A 20986-nucleotide genomic window follows, 5' to 3' on the forward strand; every position below is an offset into this window, starting at 1 on the left:
CCGATTGATCGAAAATAACTTTGGACCGTTGGGTCTTGGACGTCATCTCAAGGGGCCACACCCTGGAATTTCTCAAATTTCCGCCCAACCATCCACCATCTGGTCCCCCACCAGCACACTTAAAGGAACTGTTTGCACAGGTTGCAGTTATGATCCAAAAGGGAGCAGACAAAGTGGTTCCACGATTACAGCAAGGGACGGGCTTTTATTCCCGCTTTATTCTTATCAAGAAGAAATTTGGGGAGTGGCGCCCGATATTAGACCTCCGAGCCCTCAACAAGTTCATCAAATCCCAAACATTTCGAATGCTGACCTTGCTGGAAATTTTGCAGTTCCTCAACCTCGGAAAGTTCCTTTCCACAGTCGACCTCCAAGATGCATACTTTCATGTGCCAATCCATCAACGACTCAAAAAGTACCTTCGCTTCAAAGTAGGATCAAAACACTTCCAATTCAAAGTTCTGCCTTTCGGCCTTCGTTCCGCCCCGAGAGTCTTCACAAAGATCATGGCTCCGGTTACAGCGTATCTACGCATACAAGGCATACAAATCTACCCTTATCTGGACGACTGCTTGATAAAGGCGTCAACCTTTCTTGCAGCACAACAGCACACACAGATTTGCCGGTCTGTCTTCAAAGCCTTGGGTCTTTCTATCAACCAAGAGAAGTCGCATGTCCATCTAGCACAGCAAAGAGTCTTTCTGGGGGCATTGATCAACACTCATATAGCGAAGGTGTTTGTTTCTCAAGAATGCCAGGATCGCATAACCAAATTGGCGGCTCTTCTGCGCTCAAGAAAGTCAGTTTCTGTCCGAAAGTTCAAATCCTTTCTGGGCACGACCTCGTCCTGCATACCGCTAATCCCCAATTGCAGGTTGCACATGAGAGTTCTCCAAGAAGAATTGGACAAACAATGGAAGCAAGTCTCGGGGTCGTTCAACGACAAGGTCTTCCTGACCCCTCGCATTGAGGGCGCGTTGGAATGGTGGGCTCACCTTCTGAACATTGTGACAGGGCGTACGTTTCAGGACACAGCCCCCAAGCTTACCCTTACGACGGACGCTTCCTTAGAGGAATGGGGTGTGCACCTCGAAGGATTATCAGTCAAGGGCAAGTGGACTGCGGACCAGCGCAAATGGCACATCAATCGGCTGGAACTCTTAGTCATCTTCCTCGATCTGAAATCTTTCCATCTGCTGGTGGAAGGAGAGTCTCTATTGGGTCAGACCAGCTCTTTGTGGCTTATGGACGGATGCGCAAGGGACATTCAGTTACTAAACAAACCATTGCTCGTTGGATTTCTTCTGCCATCTCCTACTGCCATCAACGAGCTGGCAAGCCTCTTTCCGCTCCTGTGCGAGCACATTCGACAAGGGCAGTGGCTTCATCTACTGCTCTGTTTGCTGGAGTGCCTCTGCATTAGATATGCAGGGCGGCAACGTGGTCCAGCAGACACACATTCACGAGGCACTACTGTCTGGAGACATGTAACGCTGCGGACACTGCTGTGGGACAAGCAGTGCTGCGAAATCTCTTCAAATTAAGGTGAGCCTCTGTTGCTTCCCGCCTCCTGTCATAAAACGTTTTCTTGTGCATTTTTGTAAATGTTGCAAATGTGTATTTATATCATTCTCTTTCATTATTGCCTTTTATGACTTAGTATGATGGTGTACTGCTTTCTATTCTTATTCAAGCATGTGACTCTATGAAAGACACCCCTAATACTGGAGAAGAACAAAAGTTACTTACCTGTAAACTGTGGTTCTCCAGTATTGGTGTCTTTCGTAGATTCATATGTGACCCATCCTTCCTCCCCTCAGAGGCTCTCTTCTCCTCATGCACTTTTGGTCACTCTTGTGCTACGTAAATCTGAGGGCTTGAGCTTCTGAGGAGAAGGTTCTAGAGGGTGCTACAGCCTGATTAGCTAGAATGTGGACCATTATAATGACATGGATATGCTACTAAAGTGAATTCTGCCTCTATACTTTATATGGGCCAATGTTGTTCTATGGTACTTTAAGGTTTTATTTCTTTTAGATATATCTTGAAATGTGTATGTATGTGTATGTATGTACTTTATGTATGTATGTACTTTATGTATGTACTTTATGTATATATGTTTTCTTACTACTATTTTATGTACCGTGGGACTCCCACTTCGACGACTGGGAATTATTCAAGCATGTGAATCTATGAAAGACACCAATACTGGAGAACCACAGTTTACAGGTAGTTAACTTTTATTCTTCTTTTTACTAAAACAGTAACTTTTCTCCACTAACCCTTTTCCTTGCCGTAGTTTTCTTTTGCGGGTGTAACCACTAACCTTACCTTGGTCTTCATCCAGTCACTCTTTTGTTGTTTAAATGTGTCTGTTTATTAGCAAAAGGCTTAACACCCAAACTATTACGTCCAATGGTCTTATTAGCCTCCGTAATAATTCTCGGTAACTGACGAGGTTTTTCGGCATGAGGAACATTGCGCAAAGCATTAGACACCTGGAAGCTTACCGCATCTCCCTTGATGTTAGCAAGGACGAGATTGCGAACCATGTCAAATGACCCCACGAGATGCATTCCCAACTCGACAGCTGCCTCTGGCCCGTGTTCATCTTGAACAAGCTTAATGACTGAGGGAAGGACAGCCATTGACGGGGTGCAAAGCTCCTAGTATAGACTGCTGCAAAAATCACACCCCAAGTGGTACAGTCATTTACGTCCGGCACTAAGTCTTTCTCCAAACTAATGGTAAGAATCCTGTGTTTCTCCACAGGAGTGGTATTCGGAAATACTGCCTCCAGTTGGTCAAATTTCTCGACAAGCCAGAAATGCATTTCATCCTTATCTTGGGGACGCTTGTCCATAACCGCATTAACCATAACTGGACTAAGCTTCAGCCCAACTGGATGCGCCGCACCACCCGGGGCCCCACCCGGGAAGTTGCGGGTAACTTATTGAACCAGACCCCTTATCCCTGACACCGCAGATGCATAAAGGGTCCTCAATTCTGCAGCTGTACACAGCGCCACATTAGGGTACAGAGTATAAACAGTTAAGCAGGCCAAGAAGCGCCTGCAATCGACAACAGTCCTTGTCTGACCGCCGTCATACTGTGGGGAAGGGTGCCAATAAACCAAACGGCATGCTGCCAAACAGAAATTGGAACTTCCTGTGTTCAATGCGGAGCGTACTCTACAGGCACGGCAGCTGGAGTAGAAGTGTGAAAAACGCCAGTAGTAGCATCAACCGCAGGAAACGTGACCCATGAGTAAAACATTCGGCAGATAACGAGCACTCCACCGCACCCCTCCACGCCAATTATATCCAGGCTACAAGCAGGCGAGGGCGGGGAGAAATTCACAGGGCGATGATGGTCTATGAATGAACATACAGGCCGAAGACCGCCCCGCGGGAGTCACACCGCAGGCTCACCCCAGGCAGAACAAGGGTCTCAGGGGCCAACAGCAGGATGGCGCGTCAGTTGGCGGCACAATCGCGCCCACGGAATCCCTGGTCGTTCCCAGGGCATTCATGCTGGGCAGCCTACTATGCGGCTGTTCCAAGCACACCGCCACACCCCCTGCCCCAATCACTAACAGTCAGTGTTCAGGCAAGGTGGGGGGGGGCTAAGAAAGACAAGGCCGGACTGCTTTTTAACTGAGGGCCAGTGCTCCCGCCGGCCGCCCCACCGGACCCCTGCACGGAAAGTCACCAGTACGCACTGGGGGGCCCCCAGCAGGTCCCGCCGATATCGCAGACAAGTCTCTTCTTCTCGCGCACAGTGCGCCTCCTGCTTCTCGACTGAGGTCCTGATGCTACCGCCAGCCGCTCCACCAGGCACCCGCACAGAGTCTCGGCACGAACAGGGGGGTAGGTTGGGGGCACAGTCAGTCCCACCGGCGTCATGGGCAAGTCTGCTCCTCTTTTGTGTGAGTGCGCCTCCTCTCCCACCGATGTTCCACTCCGTCGCGTCTCTCCAGCGGGCTGGACCGGCGATTTCCAGTTTCCGGCCCGCTGTGAACTCTCTGCGACGCAGTCACTGGTCGCACTCGAGTCCCGGGTCTCAGCCGTTTTCAAGGCCTCGAAACTCGAACAGCAAAATTCCGGTCCCCGGTAGCGCAGCAGGGCCCGAGTAGCAGTCGGAGACACTGCAGCACTTCACCCTTCGGGCGATGGACTCCAACTTAAGGATAAAGGACAGGATCATGGAGCTGGGGCGCTAGTTACGCGGAGCAGAGGTCCTAAGCGGCCATCTTGCTTGATGCGTAGCTCCTCCTTCACACCCTCTCCTTTTTAAAACCCTATCCCTTCAACCTAACCTAACCTTACCTAATCTCCGCCAGTCTAGCCACCTCACAGACCAATCACCTTGACCACATACTCCCCAATAAGAATCACAACTAACTGGTATTAGTGTAATCTATCACAAAGTAACTGGAGTAAATGCATCCCAATTTTTTCTTGAGCACTTGACTAATCTCAATAACCATCAATAACCACTGGATTAACCACTAATCTTGAGTTCTGGAATAGAGTGCTACTCGCTATAAATAGCTTCTGTGACTCATCAGGAGTAGTAAGAGCTATATAGTTATTCAGTTACAACTATTCCTGTGAGCTCACTGTACAGAGTTTGCTGTGAATGGCGGGTAATTACACGGCGTGTGAGAATAGCATAATTTTGAGCATTTCACAGTAGTAATGGTGGTCCAGACTGGGACCTTCTGTTATCACTTGTACCTTGAATTTATATTAATTATTTTCAGCAATGTGGTTTTTCCATCTGCAGTGCTTGTTCCAGGTTAACTGAATATGTCCCCTCTCTTTATTCCCCCTCAATGTGGCCTTGTCTCAACTTCTTTCTACCTGCTTGTACCTTTTCTCCTTGCTTTTTGCTATTCATCTCTTACCTCTACCTCTTTCTTCCCCAATACATCTCCTTCCTCTCCTCATCCTTATTTCCCATCTCTCCCACTCTTTCATTTGCACCTGGTGTCTCTATCCTATCCCTGACTGGCTCTGTTACCTGTTCTTCTGTCCCATGTCCTCATCTCTTCCCATCCGCTACGGCTCTCTTCCCTCCACAGACTGCAGCGTACAAGATGAACGTTTCTCCCTGATCTTCACCATCGCCTCCTTCCTCAACAGCTTCATGATCCTGCCCAATGGCTTCATCTTTGACCACTTCGGGACGATGGTCACCAGGCTCATCGGCATGTGAGTATCTCACACTGGGTGTCACTGTCCATAGGTTTGAGGCATGTGGGCTGCTGAATTCATATCTGTGCATAGATCGCCGCCTAGTGTTGAGTCCGGATGATTGCACATTGTTGTCCTGAAGAAGTCTTCGAAGTATCACTGTATAGGTGGCTCCTCCCCTGGACTACAGTGCGCATGGGCATCCTCTCCATCCTCAGATTGTTTTTTTCCGCCATTGGGTTTGGATGTTATAATCTTAGCTAAAGTTAGGAAACTTTTTCTCGAAGCCAAAAGGCTTCCGCGAGCGTCGGTATTGTTTCGATCGGTATCGACGACCTTTCTCTATAGGACATCAACTACCGGAAGGCCCTTTTTTCCCTCTCGCATCGAGTTCTTCGACGATGGAGAGTCGTGGCCTTTTCAAACGGTGTCCGCTTTGTAATGCTAAATATGCACACAACGACGTCCACCCCGTGTGCAATAAATGCTTGTCACCGGACCACGATGAAGACCAATGTATGGCCTGTGCCCGGTTCAGATCAAAGAAGACTCTTCGGACCCAACGCGCGGCTCGATTGGAATCGAGGAGGCCTGCGCCGGAACCAGATAATATCTTCGGGACCGGAGACGATGACGTCGTCAAAATACCGGACCAAAATGATCCGTCGGAGCTGGGGTCCGAGCAGGGATCCGACTATGAAGCCGATGAAGAGCAGTATCTGGGGGACGAAGACTTTGATGAAGGCGTCGACGAGGTAGGAGACGTCGACGCTCAGGCCCTTGGGGCCGAGGAAGATAGCTCCGAGGAGCTAGGTTCTACCGTTGAAACGGGAGCCGATGGACATAATATCGATACAGCTCAGGTCGAGGGATCACCACTAGGCCTTACCCAAGATCCATCTTCAAGTTCAACAGCCCCGCATCAAGGCCCGGCTTCGAACATTATAATTGAGCCATCGGTTTCGAAACCAACTTTGGTCGATCTCTGCAAACCGAAGCCAGCACAGTCGAAATCGAAACCGAAAGCCCTCAGGGTCGACGAAACAGATGAGGGACTTCGATGCAGGAAGCTTCCAGAAGGCCCTCGACTCCGGTATCGGGGCGCCGAAGACCACGGTGAAGGCCGTCGAGTCGATGTTATCGGCGCCGAAGAGAGTCGTTGCGCAGCTCGACTCGGGACGGAGCTCCACTCCTCGATCAACGACGGAACTGGAGACTGACGTCAGTTCACGATCGGATGCCGATGCGGCACATGAAGCGCGTAAGGCCCGAGTCATGGCCATACATGTCGGCGAGTTGCTTCAGAGGATCAAAGACCAGGTTTCGTCAGCGGGACCGAAGACTGTTCCTAAAACTAAGTTGGCCTCTACTAAAGACACGTCGATGCCAATCAAATTCGGTCTCCCACCGCCTAAGCCACCGAATATGTTCGAGCCGAAACAAAGCGCTGACTCCAACAAACGACCTCCATTGACCCCGCAGCATGCCAAGGTCACCGAGGATCAAGAAGAACAGCAGTTCATCGACTCCGCAACAGGGAGACTGTCGATCCACAAAAGGAAGATAGTCCCAGAGAAGCTGATGGAGTCTTTCAGGATTCCTCTTAAGAAAGAGAGGTTCACCTGCATCGCCAGTAATGGTCGAACACGTACAAAGTTATGGACACGTGCCTCAATCCTATTCCCCTACATATTCTGATGCAGGGGTCGGTGCCGATAATTTTGACGGTGATGACGAAGTGATGGACGCTGATCGTGATGATCAAAGCCACCCATGGGTAGACCCTGCTGACTCAGGAAACCCGCAACATGACCCTGATACCACAGTGTATAACGTCAAGACATCACCGACTGAAGATACTACGGCCTTCAATGCCCTAATTGAAAGAGCTGCGTTAAATCATGATGTAGACCTACATAGTGATACTGTGGAAGTGGACTTCCTTGTGGACACATTCTCCACTTCTGAAAGAAGTGTCAAAACACTGCCTATGCTCATGGGTGTTCTTAAGCACGCCAAAGACATTTTTAAAGAAAATACTAGAGCTAGAGTGGTTAACCCAAGGATAGAAAAAAAGTATAGGCCGGCACCAGTGGACCACCTATATTAAAGGACAATTGCCTTTGGACTCTATTGTAGTTGCAAATGCAAGAAAGAGGGCGAACTCGCAAACAACTGGAGATGCGCCTCAGGCGCTTCTGGCACGTTATGATAGGTCACACTATGACACTTTAGAGACATTATTACAACACCTCCCAGACCAATACAAGGAAGGAGCGGAGTTGTTGATTCAAGAAGGGAAGCTTATCTCCAACGCTTCCATCAAGTGTGCACTAGACACAGCTGACACTGCAGCTAGGGCTATAAACACTAGCGTCATGCTCCGACGACACGCATGGTTGAGGATATCCGGCTTTAAGCCCGAAATACAAACAGCCATTCTTAATCAGCCAATTAACACTGACTTCTTGTTTGGCCCTGACGTGGATGCCACCCTAGAAAGAATAAAAAAAGACACGGAGGCTGCAAAATCAATGGGAGCTCTGCAGTCGCAGCAGTTTCGGGGTGTTTTTTTTTCGTCGCTCCAATAACAGAGGACCCTCCAGAGGCCAAAACACCCAGCAGACGCAGTATAGTAAGGGTGGTACACAATCCACCTACAACAGTAATCCCAGAGGTGGATACAGAGGAAACAACGTCAAGGGCAGAGGAAGAGGAAATAATAGTTCCAGATCCTCTGCCAATACCAAACAGTGACGCCTTGTCACTGCCCCCCGACCATCTAACACCTGTCGGGGGGAGACTTCAACAGTTCCTGTCTGTATGGAAGTCCATCACCAGAGACAGGTGGGTAAGAGATATTGTACAGTACTGGTATTGTCTGGAGCTTACAGCCACTCCACCCAACATTCCACCAAGACACCGTCCTATGTCCGCAGAGCACTTGCAGTTATTGCAGCAAGAGGTCCTTAGTATGCTGCAAAAAGGAGCCATAGAGCTCGTGCCTCTAGCGGAGCAAGGATCAGGGGTGTACTCTCTGTACTTCCTGGTTCCAAAAAAGGATGGGTCCCTCAGGCCCATACTTGACCTAAGACCCCTGAACCAATACATTCTGTCGGAGCATTTTCACATGCTCACCTTACAGCAAGTCCTACCGCTTTTAATTCAGGGAGATTTCCTCGCAACCTTGGATCTCAAAGATGCATACTTCCACATTCCCATGCACCCTTCCCACAGAAAGTATCTCAGGTTCACCATTCAGGGTCAACACTACCAGTTCAAAGTTCTCCCCTTCGGAGTGACTACGGCACCCAGAGTATTCACCAAGTGTCTGGCGACAGTGGCGGCACACCTAGGGAGACAGCACATACACGTCTATCCTTATCTGGACAACTGGTTTGTTCAAGCAAAGACAGCCCAGCAGTGTTCCAGCCACATGTCCCACACCATTCATCTCCTTCACGATCTGGGATTCTCACTGAATTACCTGGGTGCGACTATCGACACTCTGGCAGCCAAAGCTCAGCCAAATTCAGTGAGGATACACAGCATGCAACTGCTAATTCAAAAATTCAGACCTCAACACTCGCTTCAGGCACGGGTGTTCATGCAGTTGATAGGCATGATGGCTTCCTGCATCTTCATAGTCCCGCATGCGAGACTACATATGCGCCCGCTTCAGGAGTGCTTGGCACGCCAGTGGAACCAGGCTCAAGGACAGTTGAAAGACCTAGTGTTGGTGAGCGGTCGGGCATACAACTCTCTGCATTGGTGGAATCCACAAAACCTTTGCAAGGGCCGACCGTTCCAGGAGCCTGTACCACAGATAATACTGACAACGGACGCGTCTCTACAGGGATGGGGAGCTCCTGTACTCCATTACACAGTGCAGGGACTATGGACGACACAGCAGAAGAAGATGCACATCAACCTTCTGGAGCTGATGGCAATCTTCATGGCAATGAAAGCCTTCAAAGTACATCTGTGCAACAAAGTCGTGTTGATCCGGACGGACAACATGACTGCCATGTACTACATACAGAAGCAGGGAGTAACACACTCTCCACAGTTGTCTCACTTGGCTCAGAGCATGTGGAAGTGGGCCATTCACAGGAACATGTTCCTCATGGCAGAACACCTCCCAGGCAAGGACAACCAGATAGCGGACCTGCTCAGCAGGCACAGCCATCAGATGCAAGAGTGGGAGATACATCCATCAGTACTCCAGCCGTACTTCCAACAGTGGGGTCATCTAGAGATAGACCTATTCGCCACAAGGGAAAACGCAAAATGCCAAAGCTTCGCCGCCAGGTTCCCACATCCGCAGTCACAGGGCAATGCGATATGGATGAACTGGTCAGGCATATTTGCGTACGCTTTTCCCCCAGCGCCATTGATTCCGCTAGTGGCACGCAAACTGAGGCAACACTCGATGACACTCATCCTGGCTGCTCCAACGTGGGCACGCCAACCATGGTACACCACGCTCGTAGAACTGTCCGTGCTACCGCATCAAAGACTACGGCTAACACCCAGGCTTTTCACGCAGAGCCATGGCGAAATTCAGCACCCAGACCCGCAACAGCTCAACCTGGCGATCTGGCTCCTGAGGTCCTAGAGTTTGGATACCTCAACTTGCCTCCAGACTGTATGAATATCATAAAGGAGGCAAGAAGACCCACAACTAGAGCATGCTATGCGGCGAAATGGAAAAGGTTTGTCATATACTGCAACAATGACATTGACCCCCTTGACGCGTCAATTCAAAACATTATTTGTTATCTGTTGCACCTCTACCGATGTAATCTGGCTTACAGTTCCATCCGCATACATTTATCCGCAATAGCAGCCTACCTGCAGAACAGGCAACACCTGTCTCTGTTCAGGGTACCCGCAATTAAAGCTTATCTTGAGGGACTCAAAGAGTCATACCTCCAAGACTTCCACCTTCACCAGTCTGGAACCTCAATCTGGTTCTCACAAGACTCATGGGGCCGCCCTTTGAACCTCTGCATTCCTGCGAGATTCAATTTTTAACCTGGAAAGTGGCTTTCCTGGTAGCCATTACCTCTCTTAGAAGAGTTAGTGAACTTCAGGCACTAACCATTCAAGAGCCATTCATACAGGTTCATCCAAACAGAGTTGTTTTACGTACCAACCCCACCTTTATGCCAAAGGTGATTTCGCAGTTCCCTATGAACCAAACCATAGAACTGCCAGTTTTTTACCCAAATCCAGAAAATGTTGCGGAGAGATGCCTACACACTTTAGATGTGAAAAGGGCACTTATGTATTATATAGACAGAACAAAAGAATTCAGAAAAACGAAACCACTGTTTGTTGCCTTTGCTCCACAGCATAAAGGCAATCCCATTTCAAAATCAGGAATAGCCAGATGGATCGTTAAGTGTATACAAATTTGTTATGAAAAGGCTAAACGCACCTTGGTGATCCCTCCATGTGCACACTCCACATGCAAGTTAGGAGCAACCATGGCTTTTCTGGGGAACATTCCACTAGAGGGAATATGTAAAGCAGCCACATGGTCCACTACTCATACATTTACAAAACACTACTGCGTAGATGTACACGCTAGACAGCAGGCAGCTGTAAGACAGGCTGTTCTCAAAACCCTTTTTCAGACTGCTGCAGCTGGCACGGGCAGCCACCGCTAACAGGAGGAACTGCTATGCAATCTATGCACAGATATGAATTCAGCAGCCCACATGCCTCGAACCGAATATGCTACTTATCAGTATGCATCTGTTCTTGGCATGTAGGGCTGCTGACATTCATATCGCCCGCCCTCCTCCCCGGCGCCTGTTGCAGCTGTAGCATTCAGAATTTTCTCTTTAGCATGGACATCTTTCACTGTATTACACTCCATCTCTGCCACAATGGCTAAAAACAATCTGAGGATGCCCATGCGCACTGTAGTCCAGGGGAGGAGCCACCTATCCAGTGATACTTCGAAGACTTCTCCAGGACAACAATGTGCAATCATCCGGACCCAACACTAGGCGGCGATCTATGCACAGATATGAATGTCAGCAGCCCTACATGCCAAGAACAGATGCATACTGGTAAGTAGCATATTTGTTTCCTCTTCGTGTCTCTCTCCTGGGTTTCCCCCCATATCAGCCCTCAGAATTCACCAAGGTTTGTTAACTCACAAGGGCCCTTTGTCATTCCACTTATAGAAACGGAATATTTTCTAAAGTGCCTAAGACAGTATTTATCTACAGTCTTAAAACCAAACACACAACTGCTATAAAGGGGAGGAGATGTTCACATGATGTACTGGTAGTTCTGTTACTCCAAGTCTCCTCTTACTCACCTCATTCATTAGAGGAAGATTGTAATCTGTCTCCCTGGTATGCATTCTGTTGCCCTGTGCCCTGTCGAGAAAATTAACTCCACCCTCATATTGTGATGGGCGTGTCTAAGGGCCACCACGCCCTGTTCGCTCAAATCGGCGGTCAACCAGGAGGGACAGTGGAAAATTGTGACTTAAATGAGGAACAACAAACTCGTGAGTGAAGGAGACAGCAAAGCAAGATTGCTTCTGATTTCTGTAGCACTGCATTGGTCTCACTCACCGTGCTCCTATTTTGGCTATCTGCTCTTGGTTACAACTTCAGTGTTTAAAAAAAATAACACAATTGTCATGAACAATATGCTTGAAAGCTGCATGATAAATGTGAGAAGTTGGCCTGATATATAGTGTTCACTATTCTAGTGATCACTGTGTATCATTCCAGACAACCCTTATTGATGATTGGTTGTAAGTCAACCTTATAGACCAGCTATCCTAGTAGCATGGACAAGAGCAGTCTTTAGGCTAAACTCTAGAGGGCGTGTTAAGCCAGCTGTTTTACCATCACATATACCCCTTGAACACCAAGTGAAAGGACACCACACAAGTTGTTATGAAAATAAAGGATATATATTCATAACAAGTCTACCCTGAACTCTTTGAGTCAGGGAGCTAAGCACAATACAAAACCCTGAAGAAAATACTTCAAGTTGCACAATTTACACAAATGCCCGAGGGGCACGAAAAACCATATACACTAAAAGTGGAATGCGAAATGCTAGCAGGTAAGTAACAAGATCCAGAGGCTTCAGGATCGCTAGGACTACACTACTGAACCCTAAGGTTCGGAGCAGGAGGCCCAGGGAGATCGGGTGCAGAGTGTGCACTCTCACGCGGGATGCGGGACGAAGTCTATGGATGCTAGCGTTTCTAAAGTTACTGTTTCCGGACAAATCCGACTAGGTAGACTAAAAACGAAAAAGGATCTGGACACTTGGATAGTGAACCTGTGCTGGAACACCGAAATGCTCGAGTTACCTAGCCCAGGGGCTGTGGCTGCATAGGGTTCAAAAGACGTCGGGAATCCTCGTTGTAGTCTATGGAGCCTGAAAGAAGAAGTTGCTGGCAGGCGACCAGTGAAGATGTTCGGGGTGATCCAAGCCTGGATCGGTGATGGAGACGACCTGAAAGCAGAGGGGACTCAGTTCTTAATCACTAGCCAGTGATTGTGTGGGCACCAGGTTGGCACCGGACGAAGTTGCCGCGATCAGGTGAGTGGGTGACGCTGGACTCTGCAGTCACACGGGCCAGGAAGCGTTGTCGGCGACTAGGCTGGAGGTGCGAGCTGTCCCACGGTGGTGTCTGCTGTCGGCGATGCTGGACCCAGGATTATGGGAACAAACCTTGGCAAAGGCAAGCCCACGCGGTCGAGTCAAAATGGCGTCTGGAGTGGACCAGGAGGGTCCAGGGTGCTCCTCTCTTGCAAGGGAGCAAGGGCCAGTCTGGAGCAACCAGATCAGCGGTGAAATCGTCGTGGTACGTCGTCAGGTGGGCCACTAGCCAATGGGCAAGTGACCGGACAACGCGGTAAGCAGCAAAGAGCAGAAGGGCCCCACGCAGATCTCGTGGATGCTGGGGGGCTGGACTTCGGTGCTGAAGCTGCTCAGGGTCAGGGCTTCTCAAACCCCAGTGCACCCACTCGAGGATCCCTCGGCGGTCGTGCTGGTTAAGCGTCGTGCAGATCTAGAAGATAGCCGGTCCCTCAGGTCTCGTCGCACCCACGAATCTCAGCTGGGCTGATGAGGCAGGAAGGAATCCGGGTCTCGTCGAGCTGGGCAGTCTTGATCCGGAGGATGGACGTGCAGCAAACCGCAAGCGCTTAGATGGTGCCTGCTGGTGCAGGATGGCTACTCCTTAGCCACAAGGTAGAGTCTTCAGAGAGTGACAAGAGTTCCTTTCGTGGAAAGTAGTTCAAGTTTCAAGATTATCCAATTTGGGAAGGGGGCCTGCTCCTACCTTTTATCCTAAGAAAAGGGGCTGGCACGCGACTAGGTCCTGCCCAGGGCCGGTCCTAGGCATGGGCGGTATGGGCAGCTGCCCAGGGCCTCGCGCTCAGGGGGCCCACTGCCGGCCCCGCAGAGTAGACCGCAGAGCAGGGGGCCCGATATGAAATGCAGGAAAAGCGCACTCGCGCAGGCAGTAAGGCACTTAGAGGGGCCTCACATCTTCCCTTTCGCCCGGGGCCTCAGAAGGCCTAGGACCGGCTCTGGTCCTGCCCATGGGTGGGACCAGGAGGGGAATGGTTACACCCCTCTCCTTTGTCCGGTCTCTCCCCAGCTCAGGAGCTGGTGTGCCCCTGGAACTGGTTTGAGCCGGCATATGCACAGTGAGCACCGGGGTGCCACTTGCAGTCACCTTCCTCTCAGCCCTGCCTACCTGGGATACACAAAACCCTGTCTGGGATGGTGCTAGAACCGCCCCTGACAGGAAACCCTTTGTCCGAGCTCTCCTCGCTGGAAGGACTCCCAGCAGCAGGAGGTCAGACTTGTGTCTGTGGTGGCAGCATTCATTTTGTGATGCTGAGGCTCGAGTTAACTTTAACCGGGGTTCACAGTTACATACATGTCGTGTCCCTCTAGAAGGGTGGAATGCTAACCCCGTCGCCAGAATTGGCGAGGGGTTAGTATTCCAATTCGTATGACACCTTACTCGACATGTTTTGATAATGTTATACCAAAGTTAGCATATGACCGCGAGGTACATAATGCACTTAAGAGTATATGGTATAGCGTTATCATGGAACAGCTATTAGGACTTGGTTCCGCAAGCTGCAAACGGGCTCAGCTCATGCCAGAGCACCATTTCACATAATTCCACGCACTCTGCCTTCAGGATTGATAAGGCCTGCCATAGGAGTGACTGATAGGAATATATGTGTCCTTTTTAGCGTTAGATATAGGAATACTATATCTAAAGCAAAGGGTGATTACACCACCTTGCCCCAGCTGTCGTGCAGCCAGTTGTGTCAGATTTGGATGGCCAGCCAGGGGTGGCATAATACATGCTGCAGCCCCTGGTAGGCCCTGGGTGCACCTATGCCCTGGGTACCTAAGGTACACTGTACAGGGACTGATAAGGTGACTCAGTATCCAATTAGATATGTACCTAGAGTACATGGAATCCATTTTACAGAGAGAGCAGTGGGCCTGGGGTCCTGATTAGCAGGGCCCCAGGTCAACTAAGTCGAAAAACCAGCAAAACACCAGGCAAAAAGTTGGGGGCAACCATAGTCAGGTATCCACCTTCCTACAATAAATATGCTATTTATTACCATTGTTCTGCCTAACCCTGCCCACCACCTCCCAACCCGCCTCCCTCCTCCCAGGAGCTATTTAATGGAGGCCACAGTGTGGCTAAGCTGCTAGCGCGCCAAAGGCAAGCTAGTCTGTCCCCGTCTATGCCTGGACCACGACTAACACCTGAAACCCTGGTACCCAGCCCACCTGCAGATACGAGGCCACCATCCTCCATGCCCTGAACACTGGCTGACCCAGTGAACAGTATTGGTATGCCACACTGCACTCTACGGCAGGGCCTTTCTCCTGCACCAGATGCACCTTCTCCTGTACCAGCGTGACCACCGTCACGCCACAAAACACTACGCCGACCGCTCGTCACACCACGCCAGAAGAGACACACCGACTCCACTGCCTACTACTCAACATATGCTCTGTGCATGCACGCCACTGAATTCTGGTACCTCATTGCCACCCCCGCACCGATACATTATCTTCCTCACCGAGACCTGGCTGAACCCCACATCCGCCCCAGACATTGCCACAATAATCCCTATCATATAAACTCATTCACCCGTGCTGCACCAATAAGCAAGGAGGAGAAACTGCCATTGTCAATAAAGAGTCAATACTGTGCACTACTACGACCGACAACACCACCACCCCATGGAACATCGCAACTTCAAGCGCCCCACAGATAACAAGTTAACCAACAGAGCAGAGGAGGAGTGGTTGCTGCACTCTAAAGTGCACATGATGGTTAGGCCGGTTGTCTTGGTCTGGCCAAACTGTCATGCGCTCTTTGCATGTTCTCCACCCAGGCTGCAATACAGCCTGGGTGGAGAACATGCACAAGGTTCCACTGTGCCCAGACCAATCACAAACCAGCATTTGTAGCATTGTGATTAGCTTAGGAGAGGCTGGGTGCCTCCTAGATGAGGAGCGACCACGTGAGAGACAGACGAAAAACATGGCGAACAGGTAAGTGAATTTTTATTTCTTCCTCGCAACTTACCCGCTCCGCCACCCCGTACCATACTGGCTGCCACTGCACAGAATTCACATGGACCGATCACTCTATCATCCACGTCAACATCTCCAGCCCCCACCCCGCCACCCCAAAGACGACCAGTGCCCTCCACCTTGGGTAGAAAAATATTCAGACACCAGCTAGACAGACCCTTTCAACACCTCCCACTCCACTACCACCACCAACCTCGAACAGGCAGGCAAGAAGTTCAACACCTGGATCTCCAATTCAGCTAGCAGGACCATTCCTATCAAGAGCGACATCCAGAGAAAATCTTCCAAAAAGGCTAGCTGGTACACCTAAGAACGCAGAACAGCGACACAAGACAGCAAACAGATGGAGAGAAGTTGGCACACCATCAGGAAACCTTAGACAGGGTAACCTTCAAGACCTCCCAAAAAAAGACAGCCCTAGCCACACACATCGAAACCAGCACCAACTTCTCCAAGGTACTTTTCAAAATCATTAAGGAATTCCCCAGCCCAACTGCCAGCGAAAACAACATCACACCACTGCAGCTGTGCAACAACCTTGCTGACTTCTTCCACAACATGACCGCAACCATATACAGAAACTTCGAACCCCATCCCACACCTATGGACTTCCTCAACAGATGCACCAGCGCTGCAACCTATATGAACCACAGAATGACCACCTGGAATTTCCTTTCCACCCTGGACACCACCTCCACCATGAAGTCCATCGACTCTGGAGCTCCCGCAGACCCATACCTGCACCAAATCTTCAAACTCTGATAACAAAAGATCGGCTAGAAACTCATCATCCTGATCAACACCTATATCACCACCTCAAGATTTATCAACACCTGGAAACACGTTGAAGTCAGATCACCACTCAAAAATCCTCAGCCTACCCAAATGAACTCAAAAACTACCGGCCAATCTTCCTGCTCCCGTTCTCAACGAAGGTATTGGAAAAGATCATAAACTAGCAACTCATGACACACCTGGAGCCAAACCACCTACTCGACCACTCCCAATCTGGCTACCACAGCAATCGCAGCAGCAAAACCGCCCTGACTGAGGAAAAACAGCAGCTCTGATCCGCCTTCACCTCTCAGCAGCCTTCAACACCGTATCCCACCACATGGTGATCGAAAGACTCCACCACATGGAGACCCTAGGAGATGCGCTCCGATGGGTCACCTCTTTCCTCACCCGTAGAACAGAGGATCCGCCTCCACCTTTCACCTCCGAACTCAAGGAGATCACCTGCGGTGTCCTGCAGGGCTCAGTCCCTAGCCTCACGGTCTTCAATGCATATATGACCCCACTGTCAACATTATTTCCTATGTAGACGACACCCAACTCATCCTCACTCACCCACGACCCCACTACCAGAACCAACTTCTACAGATAAATGACAAACGGCGCCGACTGTATGAAGAACTGCATGCAGCTGAACATAGACCAGATCGAAGTACTGATCTTTGGCAATAGCCGCAACACATGGTATGACTTGTGGTCAAACCTTGGACCCACACCCACTCCCTCTAACCTCGCCAGAACACTCAGAATCATCATTGACGACAAGCTCACCATAAAGCCACAGATCAGTGCTGTCTCCTCCCCCTGCTTCCTCCGTTAGATCCATAAGTGGTTAACCCTACAAACGAGATGCACCGTGACACAAGCCCTCATCGCCAGTCGACTGGACTACAACAATGCCCGCTATGTAGGAATTACCGTACACCTTCTACAGAGACTCCAGACCATTCAGAATGCCACCGCCATACTCGTCCTTGGCCTTCCCCGACGAACCCCCACCACTGCCTGAATTTCCACCAACCATCAAGAAACTACATTTTGCTTCCATTTTACTTGCTCATAATCCCCGCATCTATCCAAACAGAAGTGGAGGACACCTTCTCCCACATCGCAGCAAAGTCCTGGAACAGCCTCCCCACGCAGCTCCGGACCATCACCTCACTTCCGGCATTCCAAAGGGCCCTCACACCTGGCTGTTCAAATGAGCCTGTGTGACATGCAAAAACCTGGATACGCTTTCGGGTGATTAGCTGGGCTTTAAAAATCTTGATTGATTGCGGAGTGATTGGCATCATGACCACCAGGATTCTTTCCCCTGTCTTTGTAATGCACAGCCTTAGGCCACCTGCTCTGTCTCCTCCCACAGGAGCACTTCAGATCCTGTCACTGATTGGCTGATGAATAGGAGGCGGAGCCAGCGTCCTTTTAGTAGAGACTAGAACAAGATTATTTCTTCCATGAGGAAAGGAAACTGCAGGCACCAATAGAACAAAGCTTTACATTTTATTTTACATGGGACATTACATGTCTTAACTCATTTCTCATGTTGCTCTGGTATCTATTCTCATCATCCTCAAGTTTCCTGATCTTTCATTCCTTGTCCACGTCAACAAGTTTTGATATTAGCTATTGTCCCTTCCTTCTTAACTCGTGAGGCCCTTTGCCTCTCCCCAGACCCAACCCCAGCCTATAATCCCACACCACACCCGCCCACCACCTCCTGCTCCTTTTTCTTTTCCGTCTCCTTATCTGAGACTTGCCTTCTAGTTTCCCCTCTGTGGTGGTGCTGGGGAGTCTTCAAGACGCCGATCTCCGCCTCTTGGAGCAGCGGGTGGCGGTCCTCCAGCAACGCAGTTGCCTCCTTGGTCTGCTCGTTCTCAAGGGGCGGAGCGCTGGTGTGTGGATGCTGTGACTGAGTCCGGTGGTCCATGTGCGACTGGGACTGTGTTTCGGTGTCATGGTGCAGCCCGATCGTCTGGAAGAGTCTGGTTGGTTCCCGTTTTTTTATGTATTTATTATGATTTTTGATTTTTTGACTGATTGGATAGGGGAATCGTGGCTTGGCCTCATTGGTTTGACACTGGGTTTCCCTGGGGTTATTTCTCGGCTGCTGTTTACATGGGGTTATTTTGCTACCATGGGTCGCATGAGGATGTTTAAGCGGAAGAACATGGTGTCGTCCTCCTCATTGGGTAGGTCTCTAGTACCCCTTAAGAGGTTCGGGTGCAAGACCATGATGGGGGTGATGTGCCTCTCATGTCCAGGGAAGGAGGGTCAGGGCATGATTGAGGTGGCTGTAGGATGGTGGATATCTGACTATGGTTACCCCCAACTTTTTGCCTGGTGTTTTGCTGGGTTTCGACTTAGTTGGCCTGGGATCCTGCTATTCAGGACCCCAGGCTTCCAGCTCTCTCTGTAAAATGGACTCCATGTACCTTGGGTACATATCTAATTGGATACTGAGTCACCTTATCAGTCCCTGTACAGTGTACCTTAGGTACCCAGGGCATAGGTGCACCCAGGGCCTACCAGGGGCTGCAGCATGTATTATGCCACCCCTGGCTGGCCATCCAAATCTGACAACTGGCTGATCAATCAGCTGGGGCAAGGTGGTGTTGTCACCCTTTGCTTTAGATATAGTATACCTACATCTAACCCTAAAATGGACACATATCCTCCTATCAGTCACTCCTATGGCAGGCCTTATCAATCCTGAAGGCAGAGTGCTTGGAATTATGTGAGATGGTGCTCTGGCATGAGCTGAGCCTGTCTGCAGCTTTCGGAACCAAGTCCTTTAGCTGTTTCCATGATAACGCTATACCATATACTCTTAAGTGCATTATAATCCTCGCGGTTATTTGCCAACTTTGGTATAGCATTATCCAAACATGTCGCGTAAGGTGTCATAAGAATTGGAATACTACCCCCTCGCCAATTCTGGCGACGGGGGTAGCATTCCACCCTTCTAGAGGGACACGACATGTATGTAACTGTAATAATAATAATAAGGCATTTATAAAGCGCATGGCTGCACAACTGTGTATCCCCGCGCTTACTGCTAACAAAAAACTGTCAGAGGGAGAGGGGTGGTAGAAAACAGAATATAGTTATTGCGGGAAAATGTGAGTTTTTAATTTAGCTCTGAATAGAGTTTCTGAGGGTTCCATTCGCAGATGAACTGGGAGGGCATTCCAGTGTTTCACTCCAAGGTAGCGAAAGGATCTACCCCCCATTTTTGCTCTGAGAATACGGGGCAGTTTGAATTGTGTCATTCCAGAAGATCTTAGGTCTCTGGTCGGGAGGTTTCTGAGATAGATAGGTCCTTTATTGTGGGCAATTTTATGGGCGTAACAGAGGCTTTTAAATCTGATTCTTTCCCTAACAGGGAGCCAGTGTAGTTTGGACAGAGCCGCTTTGGAAGATGTTCTTCTGGGAAGACCCAGTACCATGCGGGCGGCTGCATTTTGAATGCATTGTAGCTGGTGTAGTTGCTTTTGGTTCAGACCTAATAGGAGAACGTTTCCGTAGTCCAGATGGGGAGTTATGAGCGCGTGTACAATTGTTTTTCTGGCTTCAGTAGGGATGAGATCAATGATTTTTTGCAAGATTTTTAACGTGCCGAAGCACTTGCCTGTTATTTTGTTGACTTGGGATTTTCCCGAGAGATCTGAGTCAATCATAACCCCTAAATTTTTGTCCTTATCTACAGGGCGGGGGAAATCACCCAGAGCCGTAGGCCACCATGCCTGGGACCATATTGATGTTTTGTTCCCTACCACCAACACCTCTGTTTTGTCTCCGTTTAAACGGAGGCAATTGTTGTCCATTCAGGTGGCTACAGCAGTCATGCAACCAGAGAAATTGGTGGCAAATTTCTCGCTGTCTGGAGTGAGCTTGAACATAAGCTGGGTGTCGTCGGCATAGCTAACAATGCCCACCCCAAAGTTCTCTATGACGCGAGCCAGGGGCTCCATATAGATGTTGAATAAGGTAGGGCTCAAACTAGAGCCCTGTGGAACCCCATAGCTCACGTCACGAGAAGATGATTTAAAGGGTGGGCAGTGCAGCTGGAACGATCTTTTGGTGAGAAAAGACTTGAACCAAGCCAAAGCATGGTCTTTCACTCCTATATCCGAGAGTCGGGACAGCAGCGAGGCATGAAGCACAGTATCAAAAGCTGCGCTTAGGTCTAGCATGACCAACGCTGCTGTTTCTCCCTCGTCCACCATCCTACGGATGCATTCCGTGGAATATAGCACAGCTGATTCCGTGGAATAGCCAGGTCTAAAACCCGATTGTGTGGGGTGGAGTACATTTTCCTTTTCTAAAAAAGAGTTGTTTATTGACTATTTTTTCTA

The 20986-nt window shown here is 49.6% G+C and overlaps 1 protein-coding gene across 1 annotated transcript in view; it reads left to right on the forward strand.

Moving 5' to 3' along the window:
- Positions 1–20986, forward strand: part of LOC147736606 (equilibrative nucleobase transporter 1-like) — a 767478-nt gene that overhangs the window by 69221 nt on the left and 677271 nt on the right. The window contains exon 2 of the mRNA XM_086953784.1: positions 5087–5216. Within this exon, the coding sequence (XP_086809910.1) occupies positions 5087–5216 (130 nt within the window). The remainder of the gene's footprint in view (positions 1–5086; positions 5217–20986) is intronic.

The sequence above is a fragment of the Lissotriton vulgaris genome, chromosome 1_2 (genome assembly GCF_964263255.1).
Source record: "Lissotriton vulgaris chromosome 1_2, aLisVul1.2, whole genome shotgun sequence".
NCBI lineage: Eukaryota > Metazoa > Chordata > Amphibia > Caudata > Salamandridae > Lissotriton > Lissotriton vulgaris.